This window comes from Phalacrocorax aristotelis, chromosome 10 (assembly GCF_949628215.1).
Source record: "Phalacrocorax aristotelis chromosome 10, bGulAri2.1, whole genome shotgun sequence".
Classification (NCBI taxonomy): Eukaryota; Metazoa; Chordata; class Aves; order Suliformes; family Phalacrocoracidae; genus Phalacrocorax; species Phalacrocorax aristotelis.
In genome coordinates, this window is record NC_134285.1 from 9,673,346 (window position 1) to 9,686,624 (window position 13,279).

The window sequence follows — 13,279 nt, forward strand, 5'->3', positions numbered from 1 at the left end:
TGAGTTTGTTTCAAACAGACTACAGAAAATGGATGTATGCTTAACTGCAAAGACTCAAGACTCAGCAGTCAAAATATGTGGTGCTGTTTTTTCAAAAGAAGTTCCCACATCACCCGGGACTTCTGAAATTATAATTATTCTTCTCTGCTTAACAAGAGGACACCATTGTTTTAAATATATTGCATATCTAATAAAAAAAAATTAGCACACAATTCAAAATTGACTTATCTAAAGAAATGCTTATGTCAGAATGGGGAATCCAAAGGTGGGGGGGGAAGCGTATTAGATAATGCTAACTTTTTCACAAATTCACTCACAAAAAGCTGTTGAAGTTACAAGGAAGCAGAGACAACTTCATTTCTCTAAGTATTTACAGTCATTAAAAGTAAATTACTAATACAGTACCAGAACCCGAGGTATTGCCTGTTAGCTAGATAAAATTATTCTTTCCAAGAATCACAATACAGGAATTACAGAAACCATCCACCACTATGGCCTTGGCAAAATAGCTATTAAGAGGTTTTGCATAACTCTTTATTGTGTCTCTAATCCTACCAAAAAAAAAAACCAAACTAGAACATCCATTCCTCAGTTTATTAAGATAATATTCACAAATTAAAACTAACATTACTTTCCCTCTTACTCTAGAAGACCTCCTATATATGTTAAGAGTTCACAAAAAAAATTCTGACAGCAATGTTCTTTTGCACTTTCTTGGCTACATTTCAAAATATGCAAGTATCCAAATCCCATTCAAGTTGTTTAGCCACATACTTCAAAGCATCCTTCAGAATTGCTACTGTATCTTTATTTGACAGGAACAGATACTGAGGCCATGAAATAAAATTTTAGCAAAGGGAAAAGAATTCTTGGCGAAAGCCAAGAGGTGTTACATGGCTGGGATGGAGATACCACTGACAGGCATGCATGGGCACTTCCCAGAGTGGAGCTTACTCTGGAAAAACTCGTTTGAGCACATGAGAGTCTAAGCAAATTTGCTAAATATAGTACCAACTGATATCTAATTTAAGCTTATGAGGAATACCAGGGAAACATGTGCTTTGGAAAAACTGTAATTCTTCTGACTCTTATTTCTTTTCAGCACACGAGTGCTCAAGCCCTTCTGAACTTTTCAGTGCTTAGAACACAGACAAACGTGATACTTCCTTTGATTCTGCACATTTATTTTGAGGTGAAAGAATGTTTTTCATTTATTTCAAACAACATATAAGTTTACACAGCCAACCTAAAGTAACTAATCTTTCACTGAGCTTTATCAGAGGAAGGAAAGCAGCAGCAGATGTTCATTCTAGCACAAGTCAATGAATTGCTGTCACTTCCACAGTTGTCTCTGCAGAAAAAAAAGTGCATGCCCCACATCACCATATAATCAAAACATGTGACCAGACAAAAAAAATGTGTCTCAGAAAATAGTCTGCATACCAAAGTACCCATGGTTGTGCAGAGAATATGCCTGCCTTTTGAAGTTATTTCATAATGGGACAGGAATGATCTGTGCAGCAATCAGTCTCTGCAATAAAAGAGAAGAGCTGCAAGGTACCTCACCTTACTTTACTGCCTGCTCTCCCAGCAATCACAGTCCTAGATGTTCTGCTCTAAACTTTTGCCTTAGCGCAAAACCAAAACCTCTTATCTTTGCTGTGAATAACTGCAATTTAATTTGACTTTGTCTTTTTGACCTCCTGCCGTTGCTGCAAATGAGAACTGCCTTCTCATCTGGTTGAGCACCCTCAGAGACATGAGCTCCCTCATTAGACCTGCTAGTAAGAGCAGCATGCCCAGCTCCTCTTCAGGTGACCACTGCTGGGAACGAGGAGAGACCCGTCCACACCGCGGATGGCTCACCAGGCCCTGCCGTTGCTGCAACAAGCTCCTCTGTGCTTCCATCATTTTCTTCCCTAACCACAGCAATCGCACCTCTCGCCACTGCCACACAGTTGTGTTTGCAGGTCACCCTGCAACCCCTCACATATTGTTGCTGTCTCAGCACAGTGGGGAGACTGCAGGGCTCTTGCCCCCATGCTTTTAATTCTTCTTCCTTGCCTGTCCCATGCACAACACAGCAAGGCAAACCCAAAAAGGAATAGAGCACAAAAGCAGTTAGCTGCACTTTCTGTTAAAGAGATGGATATTTTACTTTTGTACATCCAGAAGTACTGGCAAAGGAGAACATGTTCATTTTGCCATGAGTTCAGCCAATATGCGCTAACCACAAAATGGTTCTTATGCTGGAACACTAAAAGCACTCTCAACCAAGGGATACTTTGCTTCATAAAAAGCAAAAATAAAGCAAATTAATATTAATGCAGAGGTTTTAGTAGAGACTTTGTAGACAACTAGCCGTATCCCAAACACTACCACCCTATTCACTTGTAGAGGGGTGTCAGAGTATGCATCACATGCTCTGAGTTTGGAGAAGTTCACTAAAGAGGTTGCCACAGAACTGCTGCCTATTTCCTTAAGTATGAAATAAGCATCAGTATTTCATCCTGAATTACCCTAATTATGAGGTTATGCAACAGTGCTTTCTTTCTCTGCATCTTTTAAAAGTCAATTTATAAAGCTATTACTGTAGAGGTGTTTCAAGAGAAAACTATACACCTGCTTTTCCTGGCTTCCAAAAGGTATAAGGAACTACTTAAGCACCAAAACCCACAACATTATGTTCTTGGTTTAAAAAAAAAGAAAAAGAAAAGAAAAAGAAAAGAAAAAGAAAAGAAAAAGAAAAGAAAAAGAAAAGAAAAAGAAAAGAAAAAGAAAAGAAAAAGAAAAGAAAAAGAAAAGAAAAAGAAAAGAAAAAGAAAAGAAAAAGAAAAGAAAAAGAAAAGAAAAAGAAAAGAAAAAGAAAAGAAAAAGAAAAGAAAAAGAAAAGAAAAAGAAAAGAAAAAGAAAAGAAAAAGAAAAGAAAAAGAAAAGAAAAAGAAAAGAAAAAGAAAAGAAAAAGAAAAGAAAAAGAAAAGAAAAAGAAAAGAAAAAGAAAAGAAAAAGAAAAGAAAAAGAAAAGAAAAAGAAAAGAAAAAGAAAAGAAAAAGAAAAGAAAAAGAAAAGAAAAAGAAAAGAAAAAGAAAAGAAAAAGAAAAGAAAAAGAAAAGAAAAAGAAAAGAAAAAGAAAAGAAAAAGAAAAGAAAAAGAAAAGAAAAAGAAAAGAAAAAGAAAAGAAAAAGAAAAGAAAAAGAAAAGAAAAAGAAAAGAAAAAGAAAAGAAAAAGAAAAGAAAAAGAAAAGAAAAAGAAAAGAAGATATTAAAAAAGGCTTCTTCTGGTGAAGGATGCTGTTTTCTTATCTGCCTAAAGCACGATACTGCTTCTAAAGTGAGCCGTTGTTAAGTTGGCTAAGGGGAGAGCAGCCTGCACATTACAACAAATCATCATGATAAAGTCTTCCCGGACTGCTGTTAATATCTTGTGCAGTGCTCCGAACATGACATACTTCATGCTTCACTAAATTTATCCTTTCACAGCACCCCCTTCATTTTGGTTGACCATAATCCTATAAATCTTTTCCCTAAGCATATGTGCTGACCTTCAGGCTAACAGTCTAAGTGTCTTAGATATCCAATTCAGCACTTCTAGTAATACTCTCCTACAGAAAAAGCAAGTGAAACTGGTGTTGAATGTTTTGCTATTGTCAATATTCATGATGGTACTTACATACACACATTTAATTACATATATATACAAATACACGTACCTGCATATATTTCTATTTAACAATCTCTCTACATATAAAAATTTAGCTTACATTGTATTTGCTGCATCCATGATAGTCAATTAAACTGTACTAATTGAAGATTTCAGGCAGGCAAAAAACCAAGGAGAAACAAAGCCAGTAGGGAGGGGAAAACAATTAAGCTCCTTAAGTCCACCTTCAAAGAGGAAAAGGGAATGAGTTTGACACACCTACGCAAACTATTTTTAGTCACGGATTCAATTACACAAGGCTAAGTCTACCCAAAGGACAAAATCAGGTACCAAATACCACCTTCTGCATTCCACATCACCTTCATGTCCTACAACGCTGTCAAGCATATTTTAATACTCTATAAAGATTTTCATTCCACATCCAACAGATGTTGGAAATGTAATGAAGCCTTGTACTCCAGTGCAAAAAAATTAATGGGAAGCAGGTGTGGGGTTTTTTTGTTGCCTTTTTCTTTTTTCTGCTAAATAAATTAACGCATTACTGTTTTGAAAAGTGAGCATTGCAAACATTTGGAACTCCTTCTCCTCACACTGGTGAGGTCACTGTGAGAGTTTTGCCACATCGCTGAAATGTGTTTTTCCCTTAAGCCACTGAACATTCTCAGTCTTAAAACCCTCTACACATCACTTCCAATAAAGAATTATTTGAAGTAACAAAGATGAAATAAGAAAACGTATGTGCTGCTGCTTGGTGGACTGGAATGTACTATGTTAATTCATACTATTTCATACTATAAATTAGCTGCAGATAAAAAGGTAATTATGTGGTGAAGCTTGCTAGTCCTCGTTTTAGGAATAACTTGATTATAGATTGTTAGTAAGGCCTTAGTACTACTTCCAGACAAAGGCATACAGAGGCATAAGTGGAAAAGAAGATTTGTACAGGGACATCATACAGTATGAGCAAGAACACCGGATACTAGATATTTTATTCTTAAGCTGAAATCAGAAAACGTAACACACACATCACGCCCACCCCCAAACAAACCCAAACCAAACCCAAAACCAACCAAAGCCAAACTAAACTAAAATCCAACCACAAATTTCAGCCTGCCTCTCTAAATTCTGTGTAATTTCTAAAGACTGTGAGGTAAAGCATCAGCAGCAGTCTTTAAGGAGAGCTCCATTAGTAATACTGGAAACTCTGAAATAATAAATGCTATGGTTAAAAACTGTAGTTTCTCCTGGTTATTATGAGGTAAAAAAAATCAAATAAGCAGTCACATGGAAAAACAAGAGTCAATATGGTTTTTGCAGAGAGAAATCATTCCTCAGAAGTCTCTCAAGTTTTCCAGAGAACCATCAAGTTTGTGTTTAAAAGTGACCCAGCCAATGCAAATACTTAGATTTTTAAAAAAACATTTAACAACGTCCCTCATACAAAAGGCTCTTAAAACAACTAAGCTGACAAAGATACAGAGGGAAGTCCTCCTGAGGATTCATAACTTAATAAAGGATGGGGTAGTGGGGGAACGGAGTGGGAATGAAACGTTTTTAGAGTAGAGTGAAACAACTATTGTGTTCCTTAAGGTTTTGCAGAGACATGTCCTTATGATGTGCTGGGAGGCGACAATGCAGACTGGTCTAGAACGTGACTGCAAAGCCATTGCAGATGGATCTCATGATTCTGAGCAATAAAGCAGCAGATGAAATCTAATATTAGTAAGGAATGCAGGGAAAGAAACAAGCCTTGCTATAACTATAGAAGGATAAGCTCCAAACAGGCTATTTACACTCATGAAAGATTTTGGAGTCCTTATAGATGGTTTCCTGAAAATGACATCCTAAACAGCTGTGGAAAAGGCAAGGCAATTGTAAGAATCATTAGGACAGTAATGGAAAACTGAGGTGTCATTGTGTCATTTATATAGCTGTTGTGCATTTATACCTGGAATAAAGTCCTGATCTACCATTTCTGAAAGGATAACAAAAAGATTAAAAAGGTGCTAAGGCATGGAACTGTTTCCTTATTAGAAAAGGCTATACTGACACAAATTTCTTCAGGAACTTATAAACTCGAACATCTCATAGGTAACATGAGGAAAATTAACCAAGAATGACTGAATTTTTCACAGTAGCACTAGTAGATCAGCTGCACGCACTGCAACATCCAGCTGATGTTTAGAAACCACACAGAAATAAATCCCGAAGTAGTAGATTTCCAAGTAGCATGTAACTGAAACTCACTGTCACATGAAGTTACAAAGGCCACAAAGTAAAAACTGATAAATAATTGAATTCCTAATGATTGGTCCATCTATTTTATTAAATACCATGGTCCATATGTGACCTCTGTTGAAGGATGTTTTTAGACCACCTGCAACTGAAAGCTAGAAAGCATCATTCTACATCATTGTTTCCTGTATATTCCCTTAGTAGATGCTACTAGACACTTTCAAAAACAGGTCATGGGCTAGACAGACTTGAAGAGCTGACAAACTGATGTGAAATGTTAGTCTGAAAAACAGGGACAGAGATGTCATCTCTCACAAATCATATGGAAAAGCTATTGCCTGGGATAGAGAGAGGAACAAGAAAAACTCAGTGAATGGGAGAAGTTTCCACCTGTGGAAATCCCAGGTAACAGTACAAGTCATAATTTTGTTAAAATAAAGCAAAATTTAGTATTACTAGTAAGGAAACCAGTATCTCGTCAGCTTCTCCCAAAGCTACTTCGCTGCTTTCAAGGAAAGCAGTGTTTAAAAAGATAACAGAGACAGCATATACCAATCTCACCAGAGAATGGTGAGCCAAGAAGTCCCAAAATACGTAACTGAGAAAACCTCTTCAGATTCTTATTTCTCTACATTCTTTACCTCAAATTCTCTCTGTTTATATTCTTCAGATCTATAAAGATTGTAGGACATTAGGAAGGAATACTAAAAATTGTTACCTAATGCTACTGAGAAAATACACTAAAACGTTATTAGATTATGGTTAAAAATCGCTTATTAGATATTCTATATTATACTTTGTCCAAAGTGTGGCTGAAGCCCGTCACAAATAGGTAACACTCATGGAAATGGAAAAGTAACATTTTCTGAAGTAGAAAAAGACATTCTTTTGCAATCTACTAGTGAAACTGTGTTTTGGCTACATTTGAAGAACAGAACAAATATTTAGAAGTACATTAAGCAGTGTATGCTTCACAATTAAAATCTGCATTTGCTAAACAAAGTAAAGATCTGATTTGGGGGACAAAGACTTTCTATTTTTAATAAATCTTTATGTTTGGCAATATCCAAGTGAAATTAGTCACACAGCATCAGCTGAATTACTTTATTCACTCGGCATGTTACTTCTGAAGTGAGGCAAGGATTTCACAGCCTTTAAGATAAAAATGCCATTGACCGTACACTACCAGAAAGTTGCATCATCTCTACCCACCTGCTGAATACTGTGACCAACAATTAAAATCATGCTGTCTGTTCTTTGACAGACAAAAGCAGCATTTCCATAGGAAGGAAGCATGTGCAATTAAAATACCACCTATATCTCAAAAATCCAGAAAAGTGACACAATGGAGCATGCATTTAATCTCAATTTAGTCCAAGCACTCCCTATGACAGAAAGCATGACCGATGAGAATTTATTATTCTATGTTGGCAGTATGCAGCGCTCTGTGGCTCAGTTAAAAAAAATAAAGAGCACATCACTAAAATCTAACCTCCTCCTTTCTAAGAGGGGCTCTTAATAGGCTTTCCAGAGGTACAAACTATGCATCCAGGACAAAATCACCTAAAAAATTCTGAACTTAATTACAGATTAACTTCTTTTAAAGTACCTCTTGGGACCTGGAGACAGGAGTGGCAGTAGACATGTTTAATACATGGTGAACAGCATACCTGGACAAACATCTGTCACTGTATTAATATCGGACTTTCCATGAGCCTACGAATTCACGTTTCTGACTCAATTTCAATCTATGAAAGAAAATCTATTCCAAGAAAGATTACCATTACAGTTTTCTAATATTGAGGTATTTGGGTGAGTTCAAACAAGCACCACACAAGTTGCTTTGATTAACAGTGTGGCAAATCCCAGCAGGCAAGGCACTGATTTGATAGAGAAAATTGGAGCAGTGAGACCCTAGGACTGATGGTCTACTACTGCTGCTGCCCCTTGAGACTGGGAATGAGGCAAAACCCAAACTCCTCCAGTTACAAGTAGATTAGCTGTGGCTCGCTAGTTGTTGGTAGTTTATCAGTGCAATCCTCAGTTTCGCAAACTTTATTTACAGTTATGACCCACACATCCTCTTTATAAAAAGGCAATCTTTTAAATTCCCCTTATCTACCCCAACAGGTAATTTTACTCCTTTTTCAAGTTGATACATTGGCAATTTAAAGAAATCTTTCTATTGCCAGCAGAAGTCTATCCTGTGAAATTCAATTTTGTTATATGTTTAAGTGAAAACTCAACTCACTGAAATAGATGGACTCCATGTAGGAATTTAAAATAATTAAAAAAAAAAAATCCAAGAATTTAACTCGCTAAAAACAACAGCTGGAATCTTTAAAGAGAAACTGCATGTACATGCACACATGAATGTCCCACTACCCCCATAGCTATCAGATGAGATACATCAGCTTTCAGTTTCATTTCTCTTCCCAATTTTAAACTGATTAAGCTAATTCCAGTCAGCATGAGGTAAAGGTTATACAACAAGGCACAATTTCACTTCCTATCCTAATGCCGTCATTAATTGCACACTCGTAAAACTTCACTTCATGCTGCACTGATTTTAGTAGACCAGTGTCTAACTGGCACCAGTTAACGCAGTTAACTGACTGGATTTAAATTTGCTGTTATGAATTAATCAGTACTTCTTATACACATGAAATGCATTCATTTGAGATACAGATTAAACTGTGTTAGAAGTAACTTTGAAGGACATATTACCTGACTACGTACACCAGAATATGCCAAGACAGTTCACAAAAAACCATCCCAAGACCAGTGTCACTGCTGCCTAACTGGTGAACACATGCTAAATTACTCATGCAAGTGACATGTTTCTGAGTACAAATTATGCCCAAAATAGCTTTTCTAAGGAAGCAAAAAAAGTGTATAACAATAAAACCTTGGTAAACGAAATGAGTTACTGAACACCAGTGTTTTGCACATGCTTCATTTCAGCAAAAGCTGAGCTGGACCAAATACTTCTCTCTCTAGCTTGTGGGTCTAAAATTCAGGGGAGCGTGTTGAATAAATATACATTTTAGAGACTGAGTTCATAATTCTTTGCATATACCTGCTGCCTTTAAAGATTTCACAATGGGGATCCTCTTCACTGTTTAGTGAGTGCACTGTGTTCACATGTCAAACAACAGCTGAGCACATCTATAAAGTCTCACACTGAAAAATCTGGACAATTGCTGGGGCCTGGGAGTCTCACTCAGAGAAGACTTGGATCACAAACACAGCAAAAAAGCAGTTTATAAATTGAAAGATTAGCAAATCACAGAGTTAATCCAAACATGGGCAGGGCATGGTCCTCGAAGACCGAATATTACAGAAAAAACTGCTTAGGATTTGTTTCCAACAAGAGATGCACTGCAACACAGCAACAATATCAAAAACTGATACAAAGAGTAAGGTAAACTGGTAAATTAAACAAAACAGGAAGAAAAAGTGAGTACATTTTTTGTAAACTCTGGTGTCTACAAAGAAACTGCACGATACTGATTGCACAAAACAGACATTGCACATCTTTTATTTGCAAAACATACTTGGACACAACAGCCAGCTTTACTCTAAATCCCTCTGCTTTGCTATATGGGCAGCATCAGATTCAAAACAAAGAAATACAAGAGTCACCCTGTACTAAAAAGTCTTAATCAGCATCCTAAGTCAGCTTGTTTGTGCAGCTGGAACTTACTGGTAAACGCAGAGCTTGGAAAACAAGCTCTCAGGAAGAAGCACAGAACTAAAACAATTAACAGCCACAACAAAAAATGTTGCAAAGTAATCCAATTTATTACTCTCACAGCTCCACTGCAAACATGTAAAGGAAAAGTTTTTACCATTGGAAAGCAGACATTTAAAGTCAGTATTAGAATTGCAAAACAAGGTAGAATGACATCACTTTAAAAAGGAAAAAGATACTGCAAACAGATAAAAGTATGAGAAGACTTTCAGAATAGGTAACTGTCTTCCACATGTGATATGAACAGGATTAAGATCATACTAAACAGTGATACAGACTTAATGCTCATTCTGGTGCCAGAGTAGCTCCAGTTTCTTCCTCCAAATCACTTTTTGTCGTAATTTCCAATTACTTAAGACTGAGCTAACAGGATGGCTAAAAACTGTACTCAGGCCATGGTTCAATCAATATATCAGATCAAAAAAAGAAAATATGTTTTTAATTCTTCATATTATCTGTTATTACTCCATTGTTTCACTCTGATATAGTGGCATATTTTCTTAGCTAAGCTTTTATCACGCATGTGGTTTGATAGCAAGTTTCTGGTGTCATTGACCTAAGTTTTAATCCTTTTCCAGCTCGTTACAGGATTTTGGCAGCCTGTGAACTACTACACAGATTAACTAGTTTCTTTTCCCAGTTACAATAAAGCACTTCATTTGTGATTAGTGTGCTTGCATAATTATGCGGGAGAAAAACATTCCATTCTTTCCATAATTTTGAAGTAATTTAGGACAACCTACCTCATAGCCATGACTACGGCAACTAGTGTCAGCTGTCTTGGTTATTTAGATCACAGGATTAGTGTTAGAACTGAAGAGTTGCTTTAATATGTCAAGCTTTCACTGTAACAGTGCTTAAAACAGGGTTATATTTTAATAACATCATAAATATATTTATATTACATTATTTCAACCAAGTTATTATTCACAGCTAGAAATATTTCTGAAATAAGAGAACCTTTAAGAAGACAAATTTGTGCCTTACCTTGTGAAAGGCACTGATTTGCCAAAGCAACCTGTCCGGAGTGTAGATACAGATTAAGACGTGTGAAGATACTGCTCAGAGATGGAATTGTAATGAAGCAGAAGGCAACACAAGCCTAAAGCAAATAAAAAAAAAAAGGAAACTGAAGAAAATTCCTACCTCAGAGTTACAGCAATCATTACTGATTTTATATACAATTATGAATCAAAATCTCTAAATCAGTTCTGGGAAAGACTTTCAAGAAAAAGCAAATATTATGTGAAGTCCAAAGTCAGCAGCTTCAAATTTCTCATTTTTATTTCAATAATTGCAACAATATTATTAATTATTGTTATTATGAGTAGATTAGTTCAAAACTTACTCTGTGACTCTAGCTCAAAGAGTTCCTCTCTCCTCAAGTAACCAGTTTGCAGCTCAAGACCAAAATCTAACTAGAAAAGCAGACTATTGGTCCTCAGGGACAATCTGTCAAACTGGTCAAAGCGGGTGCCATGTGTATATCTGGGAGGAAGCAGATCCAGTGCAGCATGTTGCAGCTTTACACCTACTGGAACAGCCCAAACACCTAGACGGAGCAAGTGGCTCCCAGGCATACAGAGTGTCACCCTAGCTATCTTTTGTCCAGGACATCATGCACAGGTGGCATGAACAAAAATCCATTAATTAATGGTAGCATATGGTAGCATATGCAAGCACCTTCCCAACACATGAAGATGAAGATGTCTTAGCTGCTATGTTTCAGGTGAGAAGAGGGGAACACAAGCAACTTGCATAGCCTGTGCATACTTCAAAGCTCATCTGACCATACCTGTATAGACTCAGAGGCACTATAGCCAAAAGGAGCACTTCATTTGAAATTCAAATACTGATTTCAGCACATCAACACTGATATTATAAGACACAGGTTTAAATACATTCCTTTCCCTCTCTCCCATTCTCTCTGTGATTGGGTTACACAGAAATCAAAGTATTTTATTTCAAATATAATTTGAAAAGCTGAGCTTTCTAAAATTCACACAAACACCTCTCCAATGAACCTTCCTTTGAAGAGGGAGTCAATCTTGTGTTCTTTCTTATCACAAAGCTGCCATTAGATGCTTTGGATCTTTTTTTTTTTTTTCTCCAAATGGCAGCATTTGGCTTTAGAGAGTAAAGATCAATGGTTACAAGAGAAAATTAGACTACAAACAGTGTCAAAAAATACTAACATATTGTTTTTGCAAAAATTATATACTTAGGTGGCAGCAGATAGTATTATCTGCTAAGAAGGCAGGCTCAAAGTTTATTAGAGTCAGACCTACCCTGACAAACGCAGCAGTCTTTCTGGAATGACTTCCTTTCATCACCTTTCTTGTTTCCATTGCTAGTTGGTTCACAGACTACACATAAAAACCAAAAGCAAGTCATTATGAAAAACACATAGATTCACTAGGTCAGTGGCAAATAACAAACTGCATGTTTTACTGCATGCATTTGGAGGACAGAAACTGCCAAAAGGAACCCTGATACAGTGTGCCCTCGCTGTACTATTTAGTTCTTACTTTTAGAATTTTACTGACAGTCCCTTAAAGCAAACATGATTCTGAAGATTTGTGAAAGTAGACTTGTTGAGTTATTCAAGGCTTTAGATAATCCCTTGCTTCCCAGCTATAGTGCTGTCATCACTTCCTTCCGGGGGTAAAAATCATGATTTCTAGCTAACACACATTAAAAAAAAAAAAAAAAAAAAAAAAGAAAACCAAAACCAAAACAATAAAAGGATTTAAGATAAGATAAAATGTTGCAAAGGAATCAGATGCAGCTAATGTTCATCTGACATGTGACTTAACACAGAAGAGAGATTAATCTTCCCAATCACAGCAGGACTCTGCCTATATCTGCAGCCAGACACAGTCTAACCTCTCCTAGATGAAGGATTATAGAAGAGAGAACCCAAATTCTGAATGCACAGAAGTGCCATTTATTTTATTAGACATGAAATCTCTTGCAAAATAGCCAGGGGTTTTTTTTGTTGTTGCAATGATAGCATGCATGCCTGTCAAGCAAGAACTTCAGACAGTTTAGGGTGATAAAATGAGAGATGAGATCAAAGTCTACTTTAAAAAACATCTGATAAAAAGACTTCAGACTTATTTTGACATAGACCAATAACCTGGGCAGAGAATGGGAAAACTGCAAAGATATCCCCACTTATTAGATAATGTAGATAAACTGTAGCTTACATGAATCAACTGGATGAGAACAGGCTCCAGATTGCAAAACATTGACCTGGCTTCAACATAGAAACTCAGCTGTTGTTCAAAGTCACGGCCAAATGAAACCTATAAAAGACAAAAAAACCCCAAAACCCAATATTTTACTATTGCAGGCCATTAACTTTAATAAACATAAAACTGCATGCAGACAAACCACAGCTATTCAAAAGTCAAAATCCCCATACATTGGTAAGAAAACCCCCCATCATTAACAACAAAATAGCACCTGGAGAATCTGTCCTTTTAAATGTCTGCTTTCCAATACTTAACCTTCAGGGAAGCTTGTAGGTTTTGCTAAGGTGTTTTTTGTCCATACTCCACATGATCTTCTACTTTACAGATCAATTATTTATCAAGAAAACAAAACTTAAATCCTAGATTTGTGAA

The 13,279-nt window shown here is 36.4% G+C and overlaps 1 protein-coding gene across 1 annotated transcript in view; it reads right to left on the reverse strand.

The window, feature by feature from the left end:
• VPS35L (VPS35 endosomal protein sorting factor like) overlaps positions 1–13,279 on the reverse strand; it is a 57,298-nt gene that overhangs the window by 11,484 nt on the left and 32,535 nt on the right. Inside the window, exons 24-26 of the mRNA XM_075105126.1 lie at positions 12,860–12,958; positions 11,939–12,016; positions 10,638–10,752 (exon numbers count right to left, since the gene is read on the reverse strand). Of these exons, the coding sequence (XP_074961227.1) occupies positions 10,638–10,752; positions 11,939–12,016; positions 12,860–12,958 (292 nt within the window). The remainder of the gene's footprint in view (positions 1–10,637; positions 10,753–11,938; positions 12,017–12,859; positions 12,959–13,279) is intronic.